Raw genomic sequence first — 16424 nt, forward strand, 5'->3', positions numbered from 1 at the left:
CACAGAGGAACACTGGGAGGAAGAGAGAGAGAGAGAGAGAGAGAGGATGTGTGTGTGATGGAGCAGAATTTCATGTGCAACATACATGCAGGAGTGGTCGAGCGACATTTGCTGTAAACTGCTGACATTGAAAAGAGAGAGAGTGGCTTGTTTATGACCAATGCCGGCTGTAAGTGTGTGTGTGTGTGTGTGTGTGTGGTGATGTAAATGATCTCCTGATGGATTCATTCAGTCGATGGCTGCAGGTTGCTGTGGGGCGAGAGACCCTTAGAGTGAGTGAGTGAGCGAGCATGGGGTCCTGTTTTCATGAATGTAATATTCATGGTTTGTATTAACAGGGAAGAGAAAGCAGGGCAAGCAGAGCCGGAGAGAGCGATCAGGATTATGAAATTCCTTCAGTTTGAAGCTTCAGGTGTTTGTCGGCTCCAGCGTCTAACTTTATTTATTTATCAATTTAGGCTGATCAATTGCATTTCATGACTCATTTGAGCATTTTTAAAAAATGTAATCTTTCCTCCATGCACAGTCCCCCAATCGTATTTTAAAACTTAAGCTTCTGCCTTTTCTGTCTCGTGTTTACCTACCAGCAGTTGGCACAAGTCGCCGCTGTGGCGGTCCTCGATGTCCAGAAAGTCTGTCCTCCCTCGGTGAGATGGATTCACTGGCTGACGCTGTAGACCACAGCTGGTGATGGTGGTTCTACATGGCCACTCTAACCAGAACCTGCAGCAGGTGGAGAGCTAGTTAACATGTTACTCAGCTGAACAAGGACTGCTTCACCAGCTGCAGTCTAAGACAGCTGATCTGGAGTTTGTTCTCTGGATTACTGACTATAGAAAAAGCTGTTTTTAATTTTTTAACCCTGAACCGTTTAGTTTCCCTTATTTTAAGTTAAGTTCAGTTCAGTTGCTGCCCTGTCATGTTTCCCTACTAGCTGGCTGTACATTGCTGTTGTGGCGGTCTCAGTCTGAGACAGCTGACCTGTAACTCATCTACAGAATTGCTTTAGAAGAAGCTGAATGTTGCTCTGCTATTTTTATTTTCCCTCGTTGGAATAAAAAGTTGCTGCCCTTTCCGTCTTGTGGTTTGCTGCTGGCTAGCTGTACGTTGCTGTTGTGGCGGTCCTCGATGTTCAGAAACTTCAGACAAACTCTGTCTCCATTCTTGAACTATAGCTGATGATATCAGTTCTGTGACTGTGTAACCAGCTGCAGTCCAAGATGGTGGAATCCTTGTTTATATTTCTTAGTGGACCTGATGGCCGAGCAATCACTCGTGTTACACTTCTTTCAAGTTTATTTGAAGTCCATTGCCTGTAGTGCATTATAGTTTAAATTTTTAGAGCTCACAAAAAAAAGAGGCTAACATGTGTACAGTCACATGGACCCTTGTGGTCACCGTCTAATAATCACATTTACATACTCAGATCTGAGCGGGCTTGTGGACATTTAACCTTGAGTTTGTTCATGAGAGGAGATCTCTTGTCCCCTTGTTGAATAGACTCCAACTCCAGCATCTTGGACTGTGAGGTAGATGGATGCTCCAATCAGAACAAGTTGGATTTGTGCTGCTACAATAAACTCAGTCTCTCATCCTGCATTCCAGTACACTCCAACTCCAAATGCAGCTATAAGCAGTATTTCCTGTTTCTACTCTGGTGATCTGGTCCAGGCTAACTTACATTCAAAGTAGAAAATGCAGCAGGTGGGAAACTGGTTACCATCTCCATCTATAGTTCAAGACAATAGAGGTTAAGTCCGTCCATGGGGTGAGGGACTGACTGTAGATGCCTCTGATTACTGCTCTATTTTTCATCCTTGGACCATCCTTCACTTTTATTTTTAGTTTATTTGCTGCTGGCCCTAGTGTTGCCCACCAACAGGCTGTACAGGGCCTCGATTTCTTCAACTTCCTCTCCAGAGGGTCTCTATCTCATGATTAGACAAGCTGTATCTCCGCCGTCTCCACCTGCACCTGGTGACAGTAGCTCTTGTTCCACTTTCAAAAGTTGGTCTAAGCAAAACCTGCAGGAGGTTCGTGTGCTGCTGTGCACAAACACAAGTTAATTGTAAGTCCGTAAATGCTGAATATCATGTGGATGTAGGTGAGAATACCAGATGAAAGTGTGGTTTACTTCTGCAGCAGCTCGGTTTGCCTTAAAACCTCTAAATTATTTGAAGATACACTCACCAAACCTGTTGTTGGATCCACGCTAGTCTGTTATCTGACAGAAGAACTCTTTACACTCTGATTCCATCTTTAAGTGGGCTGGATACTAAGTGATACTATTACACCCAGCATAATAACAGTATCAGTACTGAGATTCTGTAATACCATGGGCTGTATATATAAAACATGGTGTAGGGATGAGGTAGTAAAGCAAATCTGCATTCTTTCTAATTGCCACCAGTGGCGAATGCTTTGGTTCTGATATGAAGTCTGATTGTATGGATGTCTACGAGAAAATCAACCTTTTCCTGACTTCATTTACGACCTCAGTAAATGTGTTTCTGATCAGTTTATGGTTACATTCAGTAGTTTCAGGTCTTATTTAACACAACATGAAGTCCAGTTTCTAAATTATGATCTCATTTAGAGTTAAGCTGGTGATGAGTTCACTGTGATTGCTGCCATATATGTATGCAGTGTTTGTCAGTTTCTTGAACATCAACTGCCAAAATATTTGAGGCTTCAAAACTGGGTCTCAACTCAAGTATCTGGCATATTTTCTGATGAAGTGGTCCTTGAATTCCTCTGACAGGAGTGTGGGGCTCCATCCCTTCATAAACAGGTGAAATAAACTGTGAGGTTCACATATTTGAAGCTTATGAATTGGTGACAAAGAACAAAAAGCTGCTTTAGTCGCTGACGTCCACATCTTGAGGAAGGAGTTCAGAGAAATTCAGCAGCCACTGTTTGGTCTCAACTTGAAAGCCAGGAAAGTTTGACTCTTCTTGAATTGCAGGAGTAGTTTGTTCAGTTTGTTGGCAGCAGAAGACATGGAGGAAACCTGGCCGGTCTCAGAGTGTTATCTTCACACAGTTGGGTTTGGCTCTGGAGTCCACCCACCCTCTTTGATTTTTCTTAATTATGGAAATAACAAGGAACACTTGAAGGTGCCGAGCCCTGTCCTCCACTGGAAGCCAGTTAATCTGGAAGAGCTGAAATCCTCCTTTCCCAGTAAATTACACGAGGCTTCAATGACACCTCCTGGGCTGAGATAATCATACAGACAAAGAAAGTTTTACACCTGCTGTGTTCAAAGTCTTCACAGCTCCGGTTTTCCTTTGACAGTTCTGCTGTTTTCATTTGTTTCTTTGGGAGATTTTACTTCTGTTCAAGATCTGCTGAAAGTTTGAGTGTTTGGAGAAATCTTTGAATGTGTTGTGAGGAGCGTTATAAATATAATAATTAAAAATTGAGCTCCAGCTCTCAGTGGATATTAATTATACAAGTGAAAACACAGTTCAGCTTGTGGCTGTAAAACCTCAGATGTTAGCTTTGGGAGGTTTTGTAAATGAATGTAAGTGTAAGAGGTTTATTTTAAAAATCCATGAGCTTGGCTCAACATCCATGTTTTTCAGGTTTTTAAATATCAAAGTAGAGAAACGACATGTGAATTATCTGAATAAATAAACATCTGCTCAATTGTACAGAGAATAACAGCAGTAATTAAATTTGTTGGTGCGTAAAAGTTAAATAATTAGTAAAAATGCCATTAAAACATTTTGGTTCATTTAGCGGTGCCAGCTCATTTGCACATTAAAAGATGTTTAAAAACGTAAAATATAAAACACTTTGTGCAGTCAGTGCAGACAATTAACCCATGTGCAAAAACCTATAATTAAAAGTAAAACAATGTCTGTGCTGGGGAGGTAGGAAGTTTAAAAACTTGTACAAAAATAAATACATAAAATAAAATATTGACAAATTATAAAGCTGGGAAAATTCACTTACTAAAAAAAGAAAATGATAATTTATGCTTAGGAAATTTAACAGTTAATCTCAGCAATAAGTTTCCTGTTAATTTGATAATTGTTTCCTCTTTAAAGATGTGTAAGTAAATGTTTTATCTTCTAAAAATAATTAACAAAAAATAATAAAAGTCAGACTTTAAAGTAGTCAGGGTGCATCCTTACATGTTCACAATAACAGTGGCTGATACGTTTCTCGCTTGTAGGTGGTGGATATATTACTACTGCTATTTTCATGTGTACACTTTTAGATAAATAGATAGTTTATTGATCCCACAAAAGAAATGATTGTCACTGCAGCAGGAGAAAGAACAAATACTATATGGTCTACAATTACTAAACAACACGGTTAAAGTAAATGCATCTTAAATTGAGGGCCTTACACTGCGTGAAGGGGCAAAATGTGTCATTGTTAGGGATGGGTATCGTTTAGGTTTTATCCGATACCGGTGCCAAACCGGTACTTTTGAAACGGTGCCGGTGCTTAAACGGTGCTCAAACCGGTGCTTAAAGAATGGAGAACACAAACTTTGTCCAAAAACCTCTCATGTTTAGCTGTTTTTTTGTAAAAAGATAACAATGTTAGCCTTTTCTGCAGCTATAGGGCATATATGGTATCACTCTTAACTGGAAGTAGTGCTTAAACAATGGAAAAAACACAAACTTCCCATATGGAAAAGAAATAGTAAAAACTTATACAAGACTTGCATAACATGTGGCCTACTTCATATAGTGAATCATTTAAGGCTTATATGATTCACTCATGAAAGTGGCCACTTTCTCATTACTTTCATATATTGTTTTAGTAAGTATCCAAAACATACAAGTTTCATTTATATAATTTTTCAAGGGATCTTATATCTGTTTTCACTCTTGTATGCTTTTCATACAAGTTTCACACAAGACAGATACAAACTTTATAAGATTTTTATATATCTTTTACATATGGGTTTGTCCAAAAATCTCTCATGTTTAGCTGTTTTCCACTCTTTCTTTGGTCATTTTAGCCTTTTTGGCCAGGGTGAAGGGAGTATTTGCCATCAAACAAGAAGACAGCCGCATGTAACTACGACGGTGTTTGCTAGTTCACCTTACATGCATTAATGTAATAATGTGGTTAGCGTACTCAACGTTAATAGTTGGGTTGCGGTCACGTGGTTCTGATGACGTGCGGAGGCAGTGCGATTTTTGAGTGGAGGGCGGAAGTAAACATGGAGGACACTGTGGAGAGTCAGGAGAGCAGCTATTGTGCAACTTTAGACCCCGTTTCTCGGGAGAGATATAAACAGATAGTTAAAAAATATATCGGACGTGATCCGTATTCTTTGAAAATGTCCGAATACACCACAGAAGTAAAGGATTTGCCTACTATCGAGGCTGTGGATATCACCAACTACTTGGTCCTCCAGACTTCTTACTACACTAGGCAGCAAATGAAAGCTTTCATGAGTCTGGAGGCGTACAATTTTTTTGTCAGCGGGTGGGTCCACAACCTTGGAACAAAACGTCTCCGTGATGGATACAGTTTGGTGTTTGCAAGGGTGAGTGTTTGTTCTTATATTGCTTTATCTTAAACACGCTAACAGTTAGCGGTAGCGGCTTTAACGTCAACAACCATAATCATTACAGATAATGGCATCTTTTTCTCTTTGACATGATTCTTGTTTGTTTTACATCTCAGCACAATATCTTACCTGGATAAGTGAATGTCTCATTCACACTGAAGTCTTCTGGTTGTGGATTCTCAGCTGGAAGCTGCAGTTCGGGGTTCTCCACTGTCACTAGGCTCAAATCCGGGCTCTCAGCCGTCTGTTGCATATCCAAAATCGCCTCTGCACATCGATGCTGTTCTGCCTTAAGCTTCATTCTTTTCTCTCGTTTGAGAACTGATTCCGATCTGGGTTTTCGTTCGTAGCCGAGATTGACCGTCGGAGCCCAGTCCTCCGACTCTTCGTCATCCAAAGCACTTGGGCAGCCTATAGTCCCAATCAAGTCAATATTAGACTACTAACAGCACTAAGTAAACGAGAATTTAACGACAACCTAATGCTAATAAGTTCGTTTGCAAACATAACATTACCTCTGACGAAGTGGTCGCTGCAGACACGGGCATTGGCAGACTCTGCTCCTCCCGACTGTAAACGTAAATTTAAAATCCATTTTTTCCTACGTTTTTCGGTTAGAATTTTCCATTTTTCTCCTCTTCGTTGGGCTATTTTTGGTACCCTAAAATACCGTTTATCGGTTTCTCTGGTCGACCTACTGGAGCATCCGTAAACACAACAGGACATAGGCATTTTGCGTACTGTCTGTCTGTGATTTTGCGCTTATCTTTTTCACTTCCGACCGCCAGTCAAATTTCGCGCTTTACGTCGACGTCACGTCTACGTCAAATGAAACCTAGCTATTACACACGAACAACATGAAGCTACTCACGCAGAGAACGGCTGCTGCTGCCATCATCATCCGTCATCATTTCTGCTACGCTGACAGGGCTAGGGGCCAGGACTCTCCTCTTTTGGGGGGGATGTTGCTAACTCCGGGTCCGCTAACAGGCACCACACCCGCAGTAGATGTGCACGGTGTGAGGTCTTGCAGCAAGCTATCAAACACGGCAAATTTCTCGGCTTTAAAAACAAACGCTATGCGTCGCCAGGTGTTTCATCAGATTTGAGGTGTTACCTCCTTTGACAGTATCACAGTATCAGCTTAAAGCACTTGTTGCAGGCTGCTGAGTTTGCATCTTTTGCTGTGAAGTACAGCCAGACTTTTGACCGCTTCGCCTTGGGCATTTTTAATCTGTAGCTCTGCTCTGAAAGAACGTACGTACCTGGCCACGCCTACTATCCTCGGAAACGTAAAATGATTGGCTAGAATTGGCTCAGGAAAAAAAAGCACCGAAATAAAGCACCGAAATGTGCGCTGCTTTGATGGCACCGGACACCGGTACCCATCCCTAGTCATTGTCATAAAAAACAATGAAAATTAAAAATAAAACTGAGGTTGGTTAAAAGTTAAGACTAACAGATTATGCAAGAGAATAGTCTGAATTGTATTAATAAACAATATGTAAATCTAGTAGAAGGTATTATATACATATACCTCATAGACTCTTATATACTCTTATTGTTGATAGTTTTATATATGAATATTTACCATTGCTAATGCATTGTCTCTTATTGTTTTGTTTATTTAGTTTTGTAACTCAAATTTTTATAAATCTTTTAATTAATCGAAGTAACTAAAACACATTGAACATATTTACAGTCTGGGTAATTGGAGAAAAAATATTTAAATATTATTTAAAAAATAATAAATTAAATGATAATACATAAATACAATAAGTACTAGTAATTGGACAGTGGTTCCAAAAACTTAGTGGAGGCAGAAAATGGAAAAGGGCACCTGCCTTTATATTCTGTCTGTTTCATATTTCATGTCAGACCACACTTCCTTAGTCTTCACCACCAGTGATTCAAAGGATATATTTATAGAAAACTGATGCTGATTGAGCTTCCTGAGGCAGATTAAAAGAGGATGATAATGCGTTTTCTTTATTACTTACTATAACTCCTGTACTTTTCATGTAGCTCCTTAGCTGTAAATATCTCTATGATTCACTGTCTGTTAAACCCCTTTTACTTCTTGAAAGGACTTAAACACATTTGCTTTATATAGATCTCCCAGTTTTGTAATACAGTACATTTCTCACCTGTAGGTGGCATTTATTGTTATAATTTTCTTTTTTATATTGTTGATTTTTCAGTTTTATTGCTGTCATTTTAGTTACCTTTAAAAAAAAAATAACAGCAATATAATTGTATATTGTTACTTACCTAAGTAACATGATATACAGTTTTGTTATGCTGTTTACTGCACATCCTAGCTGTTTATTATTTTTATTACATATAATAATCATATGTAATAAAGTGTGTGTGTGTGTGTGTGTGTGTGTGTGTGTACATATATATATATATATATGTATATATATATATATATATATATATATATATATATATATATATGTGTGTGTGTATAATATACCCTCGTACGTGAAGTACCCTCAGAAGGTCTGCTAGATGATGTTAATGCAGCACTACGGACGATACCTACAACCACGATTACCGACATTAACAAGCTGATCTACAATACGGCAGCAGTGATCAGTGAGATGCTTGGCTATAAGTTGAACAGGCACAAGGGGCAGTACCCTCCATGGAGAAGGAGGCTAGAGGTCAAGATCAAAGTAGCACGGAGGGAGGTTAGCCAACTAACGGAGTTGCAGAAAGGTGCGACAAAGAAGGTGCATAAGAAATACAGCAAGCTGTCCATACCTGAGGCCTTGGAAACTGCCAAGCAAAGACTCACAGCCTTGGCCAGCCACTTGAGGAGGTACACCAGAGAGATAGAAGGCAGGAGAATAAACCAGCTGTTCTCCACAGAACCAGCAAAGGTGTACTCTCAGTGGCAAGGGAACAATAAGAGAACAGCACCACCAAGGCTGGAGACGGAGCAATACTGGAAGAGCATATGGGAGAAGGACGCAACCCATAACGGCAATGCTCAGTGGCTAATGGATCTGAGGGCAGACCATAGCGACCTCCCTGAACAGGGGCCAGTAACCATCACAGTGGCAGATATCCAAGAAAGGGTCTCCAGTATGAAGAGTTGGACAGCACCAGGGCCCGACATGGTTCACGCCTACTGGCTGAAGAAGCTGACTGCACTCCACGAGCGTCTGGCAGCACAAATGAACCAGCTGCTAGTTAACGAGAGACACCCGGAATGGCTAACCGAAGGTCGGACGGTCCTGATCCCCAAGGACCCCAAGAAGGGACCGGTCCCATCCAACTACCGACCAATAACCTGCCTCAGTACTACATGGAAGCTCCTGTCAGGCATCATATCGGCTAAGATGAACAGGCACATGGGTCAATACATGAGCGGGGCACAGAAAGGGATGGGCAAGAATACCAGAGGTGCAAAACACCAGCTACTGGTAGACAGAACAGTCAGCCGAGACTGCAAGACCAGACTGACCAACCTGTGCACTGCCTGGATTGATTACAAGATGGCCTATGACTCAATGCCCCACAGCTGGATACTGGAATGCCTAGAATTGTACAAGATCAACAGGACCCTAAGAGCCTTCATCAGGAACTCAATGGGGATGTGGCGTACAACATTAGAGGCCAACTCCAAGCCCATAGCACAAGTCACCATCAAGTGCGGGATCTACCAAGGAGATGCTCTGTCCCCACTGCTGTTCTGCATAGGCCTGAACCCCCTCAGTGAGATCATTAACAAGACTGGCTACAGATACCGACTACGGAACGGAGCAGTTGTCAGCCACCTCCTGTACATGGATGACATCAAGCTGTATGCCAAGAGTGAACGAGACATCGATTCACTGATCCACACTACCAGGCTATACAGCAATAACATCGGAATGTCATTCGGACTGGAGAAGTGTAGTCGGATGGTAACAAAGAGAGGGAAGGTAGTCAGAACTGAGGGGATCGAACTACCAGAAGGCAACATTGCAGACAGAGGACAGTTACAAATACCTGGGGATCCCACAGGCAAATGGGAACCATGAAGAGGCCGCTAGGAAAGCTGCAACCACCAAGTACCTGCAGAGGGTCAGGCAAGTCCTGAGGAGTCAGCTGAACGGTAAGAACAAGATCCGGGCTATCAACACCTACGCCCTGCCCGTGATCAGGTACCCTGCTGGGGTAATAGGCTGGCCAAAGGAGGAGCTAGAAGCCACTGACATCAAGACAAGAAAGCTCCTTACCATGCATGGAGGGTTTCACCCCAAATCCAGCACCCTGAGGCTGTACGCTAAGCGGAAGGAAGGGGGCCGGGGACTGGTGAGTGTCAGCACCACAGTCCAGGATGAGACAACGAACATCCAAGAATACATTGGGAAGATGGCCCCAACTGACCGAGTGCTCAGTGAATACCTCAGGCAGCAGAAACCCAAGAAAGAGGAGGGAGACGAGGAACCATCATGGAAGGACAGGCCCCTGCACGGTATGTACCACCGGCAGATAGAGGAGGTGGCTGATATCCAGAAATCCTACCAGTGGCTGGACAAAGCTGGACTGAAAGACAGCACAGAGGCACTAATCATGGCAGCACAAGAACAAGCTCTGAGTACAAGATCCATAGAGGCTGGGGTCTATCACACCAGGCAAGACCCCAGGTGCAGGCTGTGTAAAGATGCCCCAGAGACAATCCAGCACATAACAGCAGGGTGCAAGATGCTAGCAGGCAAGGCATACATGGAACGCCATAACCAAGTGGCCGGCATAGTGTACAGGAACATCTGTGCCGAGTATAACCTGGAAGTCCCGAGGCCAAAATGGGAGATGCCCCCAAGGGTGATGGAGAATGACCGAGCTAAGATCCTGTGGGACTTCCAGATACAGACGGACAAAATGGTGGTGGCTAACCAACCGGACATAGTGGTGGTAGACAAACAGAAGAAGACGGCTGTAGTGATCGATGTAGCGGTTCTGAATGACAGCAATATCAGGAAGAAGGAACACGAGAAGCTGGAGAAATACCAAGGGCTCAGAGAAGAGCTCGAGAGGATGTGGAGGGTGAAGGTAACGGTGGTCCCCGTGGTAATCGGAGCACTAGGTGCGGTGACTCCCAAGCTAGGCGAGTGGCTCCAGCAGATCCCGGGAACAACATCGGAGATCTCTGTCCAGAAGAGCGCAGTCCTGGGAACAGCTAAGATACTGCGCAGGACCCTCAAGCTCCCAGGCCTCTGGTAGAGGACCCGAGCTTGAAGGATAAACCGCCCGCAGGGGCGCGCTGGGTGTTTATATCTATATCTATATATCTATATATATATGTATATATATATATATATATCTATGTATGTATGTATGTGTATGTATATATATATATATCTATGTATGTATGTATGTATGTATGTATGTGTATATATATATAGATATATATATATATATATAGATATATATATAGATATGTGTGTGTGTGTGTGTGTGTGTGTGTGTGTGTATATACATGTGTGTGTGTGTGTGTGTGTGTGTGTGTGTGTGTGTGTATAAAAATATGCACATTTTCTGCAGACGTTTGTGTATAAAACGTGTATATTTTAGTGCCTCTGTCTTAGTTTTCTTGCATTTATTATTGTTACTCTTGAGCCCTTTCATTTATACATTTTACTGTTACCTGTCTTGCCTGTAGGTGGCGTGTGTAATTTGCATTTCTATTGCAGCTGCTTAGTTATTCCTTTTTGAGTGTTAGTGCTGTGGGCATTTTTGCAGACACATTTGACTGGTTGCATTTGTCTTGCCTGTAGGATGTGTTTATTATTATCATTATTGTTGTTGTTGCTATCATGAAGTCCTTTTTTTTTACATGTACAATTTCACAGTTGCTGTTATTTTTCTTCCCTGATTGGACTGAAATGCTGGTTTCAGATGTTTGACATTTAAAGATAACGCATGACCTCGTTTAAAGAACTGCAGCTCGGTAATGGGAGCTAAGATTGTGTGCATGTGTGTCACAGGAGATACCGCAGCGTGTAGAATGTAGTATTATCCAGTATATGTGTGTATATGTAGATTGCACTGTAGATGGAGACAGAAAAAATGAGCTGCTGCTGCTGCTGTCCTACATCTGGAGGAGGAGGAGGCTTAGCTTTCATCTTCAGTTTGTTATGGTGTGTGTGTGTGTGTGTGTGTGTGTGTGCGTGCATGTATTACTCATATTGTGGGGACCTAATTCTGTTTGCATGCTCATTTTGTGGGGACTCGACTTTCTTTGTGGGAACAAAAGGAAGTTCCTGAGTGAGATTTTACCATAAAGGCTTGGTCTGAGGTTTGGGGTTTACGGTGGGTTATATTCAGAAGGTGAATGTAACGTAGTGGCCTTGCTGTGTTTCTGAGCTCAGCTGCTGGAACCAAACAGAATAGATCCGGAGCAGATTAGAATAAATTAGAACGACATAAAGTAGAGCCAAATGCAGAACTAAAATAGATCAACACCACACTAAAGAGGAATAAAAAGGAGACAAACCTGAAGGTTAGCATTTAATTTATAATAGAAGTAATTCACTTCACAGGCAATATGAGTATCTTCCCGAGTTTTCCCCTCTTTCGGGTGGAGCGTCAGATTCAATAAGAGGGTTTGATTAAATGCTGTTCAAGCCTTTACCTGGTGTCAGGTGCAGTAGATGATAGGAGTCGTCTCACCTGTTGTAAACTGGGAATAAACAGTCAAACCTCTCCATCCAGATATATCTACATGACATCATGCTTTTAGTGTGATGACATCACCGGCGGGATCTCCCGGTGGGCTGCTGAGATTGGTGCAGACTTAGCTGGACCACCTCTGCTCTCCACAGGGATTGGTCGCTGCACTGATGAGGTAACCGCTCTCTGGCTGTGGCTTCTTTATTCATGAGTTGACAGACTGCTCAGCAGCTGTTCAGGCTGAGAACAAGACACACCAGTGGTCAGGAGAAATCTCCTTCAGAGCTTTGCTGGACGATGATGATGAGTAAAAGGACCTGAAGGCGAGCATACTAACGTGTTCGCTGTTTAGCTCATCTCTGATATGTTTTTCTGTGGTGGAAGCTCTGCACTGTCTGATGATGATGGTGAGTACAGATGCATTATGGGAGCCTGGTGTGGGGATACTGTCTGAGGTAATCTGTGTCAGAACTCAGCAGGTTTAATTTTAGAGCTTCACAACTAGTTAAAGGAAGCTTGGTTAAGCTTCTGAACATAATGGATACTGAAAAATAGTTAAAGGATGAACAGCTTGACTTTTGGAACCAGCTGGATGAAGTGGTGGAGCATTTGAACCTGCTGAAGGAACCAATAAATTTTTATATCGAAAACGGCCACTGGTTGTATATTTGTATAGTTTAAATTAAGTTGTTGGAGGAACTTTCAAAATCTCCTGTTGTCTCCAAAACCAGTTGATTGAACTGGAGCTTCCTAAAGGAAGCAGTCAAGGAAAACCAGTTTGCCATTTTAGTCTGGAACCATGTAGAGGACGTAGTAGAGCCTCTAAAACACTTTGGGACCAGGAACTGAACCTTCTCCATTTCAGTTAAAGGAACTGGTCGCTTCTTGAATGTAGGGACATTGAAAGCATTTAAAAACAGTGATGAGAACTGGTAGAACCTCAGAACAAGTATGTGGGACAGTTGTGGAATATATCCAGTTAGATGTACCGCCAGGTACACAGTTGATAAACTGGATAAAGTTTAGAATCACTTGGAAGAACCAAAGCTTTGGAAACACATCATGATTTTCTGTGAGGTATATGTCCACCTAGAGCTGCTTTTAGGGGATAAAAACAAGTCAGAAGAACCAGGCTGGTTAGCTGGTTTGAAATGGTGAAGGTCACTTAGAGGAAAAATCTGAGCTTGGAGACCAGTTGAAGAAATTGGTTTAGGTTTATACCCAATTACAGTCACTAGTGGAGTCTCCAAACCAATCAAACAGACCGCTTTGATGAGATGGTAGAGGTCAGATACCAATATTGAGCAAGGTCTGTAACCATTCTGTCAAAAAATCCCAACTATTGAACCAGTTTTTAGGAAAGGCTTTAAAACTAGTCAAAGGACCCGATTGATCCAGTTAGATCTGGTTAGAAACAAGTTAGAGTAAATGGTAAAGGTCTGGTACCTTCTAGAAAAGGAAATGGAGATTTGGAGCCAGTGCAAGGTGATGATGGGGGTTTATATGCCATCAGAGCCACTGTGTCCAAACTATTGAAAAGAACCTGCCTTATGAGGCATTAATTCTAGCTGCTGGAACCAGTTAAAGTCTGGATCCAGTCTGTAATATTCTTGCATGTCTCCTTGTGTTTCAGATGAAGGGCCGTATACGAAACACTCCGCCGGGTCGCGACCTCCAGATGGAGCGCTGGCCATCAGGAGACAGAGTATACCAGGTAACACACATTTTTATAATCAAAGTGTCTGAATCCACCAGCTGAGCTCATTAACACAGCTGAAAATAGAGCACGCTCAGAAACAGCTGATGTTTCCCATTTTGTGACCTGAACAGGAAGATGCTTGCAGTCGCAGTTTATCTCGTCCCACCTGGAGCTGGTGTCCTACTTGTGATGTCTTTGTGCCGCAATCAAAAATTCTGTGAGAATAAAAATTGCATCAATGATTTGGAGAGCCATCAGACTGACGTCAGAGACAGCCTGGGGATGATATCGTAGTTGTCAGAACTTCAGTTTTAGGTCTTTCCTCAGCTCTTCGTATAAGTGGGTGCCTTTGCTACATTAGAAAGACTTTGAGGCACATAAGTGTACTGTGATTGGTCGAATGTGTCAGTGCAGCATTGGTAACCGCCCTTAAAAATGAAACTAACCAATATTAGCTTAGCACCCTCTTCTTCAAATATCGTCCTTTCTTACTCCAAAAACACCCAAGCTCTAACACTGAAGCTTGAAAACACATATTTAGCCTCTATGATATCACGCACTCGGCGAGATATCGTACTCGGCGTGATATCGTAGAGGCTAAATCATCATATACAGTCTGGATTTCCTAGCCCAGATACTCCTGATGTTAAACTCTGAAATAGCGCAGCTTTAACAAAGCTCTGTTCCTTTGAGGGAAACTTTGCGCTGCTTCCTTCAGCGTAAAGCTAACTGGAGCTTTGTGAAGTTAAATTCTAAGAACCACCTCCCCACCCTCCGCTGCTGACACCGCCGCCGCTGCAGGAAACTTGTTCATCTCAGTTTTTTATCAGAGATTTGAAGGTTTTCTATTTCCAAGTGTGAGTCAGCGAATGGCGTGTTTGAAAAGTTGAAAAGGGCGCTGCTGCTTTTTTGTAAAGCCTCTTTGGAGGAGGAAGATGACTGAGGAGGAGACGATGATGGTCACTGCCAAAGACTGATCGTCTTAATCCTGCCTGTATGAAAGAGGATGAACCTGATTAATATTAAAATACAACATTTAAATAAAATCCTGCTTTCAGTTTCGTTACCTGATAACTGGTCACAGCCCATCGTAGCAGGTCTGATCTGAAATACCCGCCCTGCTCTCTCTCTCTCTCTCTCTCTTTCTCTGTTAAATATTTCATCTGTTTGATGAAATATAGATGGATGACAGAACAGAGGATGACTTCATTTCTCCTTTTATCCAGATTATTATTTATTTCTCCACGCTTAAATAAAGAGAGGAGAAGCTGTGCAGTCAAGAAGAAGAAAAAGCAAAGAGGAATAATTTTAACTGGAAGAAGAAAGGAAAAAATACTTAATGGCGAGGAAGAGCATTCAGTTCATCCCGTGTCCCTTTTTGCAGATGAGTTTCGGGGCTGCACGGTGGTGGAGTTGATGAAAAAGGAGGGGACGACGCTCGGGCTGACAGTTTCAGGAGGAATCGACAAAGATGGGAAGCCTCGAGTTTCAAACCTGCGGCAGGGAGGCATTGCGGCCCGGTAATATCTTTATATCATCTGGTCTTTGTGTTTTTAGGACTTGAGACAAAAAAAATAACAATCACCATTGAGACTAACTTTGGAGTTATACCAGGTATTTTCAGTTGTTTTAAAGTGATGAGCATTCAGATATAAGATATTAAGATATATAAGATATTATAAGATATTAAAAAGACAAAAGGTATTCTACATCACTTTGTACTTTGTGAAAACCTATAAATTACATGAATCTATATATATATATATATATGTAATTTAAATGCATATATAATATGGGCTCCATTCTTTGATGGCCGTCAGAACAGCAGTTGGTTTGTTGGTTGGTTGCATGTTCTGGAAATGCACATTGATCCAATTATACCAGTTTAGATACACCTGAAGACCTGCTGATACCTCCGCTCTCCAAGCCATAGTGACACTGACGAGACTGTTTGACTTCAAAATAAAAGCTGTGCCCTTGAAATCTCTTAGTTGTAGCACTGAGGCACAGCTTTTACTTTGAAGGTGAACGGGTGAAGGTTTCTGTTTCTGGTCGCGCTTTTTCGAGTTTTACTAATGCTCAGTGGGTAGTCGATGAGTATTTGCAGACAAATCTGGAAATTCTATACAAACTGAAAAAACCCTTTTTGTGACTGAGTTTACCTAGAGACAGCCAGCAACCTCCAGCGACCCCTCTCCAACAAGTCTGACAATATTTATTTTTCTCAGCCGTTGCCCTCTGGGCATAGGTGACTGAGCTGCAGCAGGAGCCTGCAATGTGTGATCAACTACCAGCTACAAAAGCGACAATGAGCAAAAACGAATTATCCAGTAAACTGGATAACTCACACAGAACTCTTTGGGTGACTGATTAATGGATATTGGTGCAGCAGACAATGATTCATTCTTTTTTTACACTTTATTTTTTATTGACAATTTTGTATAATTTTTTACAAAACACGCAGACCCCCAACATTCATAGAGCATCCAGGCTAGCAAAAAACAAAACAAAAAAAAC

The 16424-nt window shown here is 41.9% G+C and overlaps 1 protein-coding gene and 1 long non-coding RNA gene across 9 annotated transcripts in view; one reads left to right on the plus strand and one right to left on the minus strand.

Moving 5' to 3' along the window:
- grip1 (glutamate receptor interacting protein 1) overlaps positions 1-16424 on the plus strand; it is an 82342-nt gene that overhangs the window by 39356 nt on the left and 26562 nt on the right. For 4 of the 7 annotated variants that reach the window (XM_025899734.1, XM_025899739.1, XM_019346497.2 and 1 more), the window contains exons 2-3: positions 13842-13922; positions 15292-15427. In XM_025899734.1, coding sequence (XP_025755519.1) covers positions 13842-13922; positions 15292-15427 — 217 coding nt within the window. The remainder of the gene's footprint in view (positions 1-13841; positions 13923-15291; positions 15428-16424) is intronic. The other 3 variants (XM_025899738.1, XM_025899736.1, XM_025899737.1) reach the window with 1 other exon arrangement.
- Positions 17-6375, minus strand: LOC102078317 (uncharacterized). Of its 2 annotated transcripts, none has more exons than XR_003214591.1 (3): positions 6055-6373; positions 5669-5950; positions 17-723 (listed from the first exon to the last, which is right to left on the minus strand). It is a non-coding gene; the product is annotated as an uncharacterized LOC102078317 (long non-coding RNA). The 2 variants fall into 2 exon arrangements; XR_003214590.1 differs by lacking the exon at positions 17-723 and adding an exon at positions 5110-5195 and having other exon boundaries at positions 6055-6375.

Source organism: Oreochromis niloticus, linkage group LG17, assembly GCF_001858045.2.
Source record: "Oreochromis niloticus isolate F11D_XX linkage group LG17, O_niloticus_UMD_NMBU, whole genome shotgun sequence".
Lineage (NCBI taxonomy): Eukaryota > Metazoa > Chordata > Actinopteri > Cichliformes > Cichlidae > Oreochromis > Oreochromis niloticus.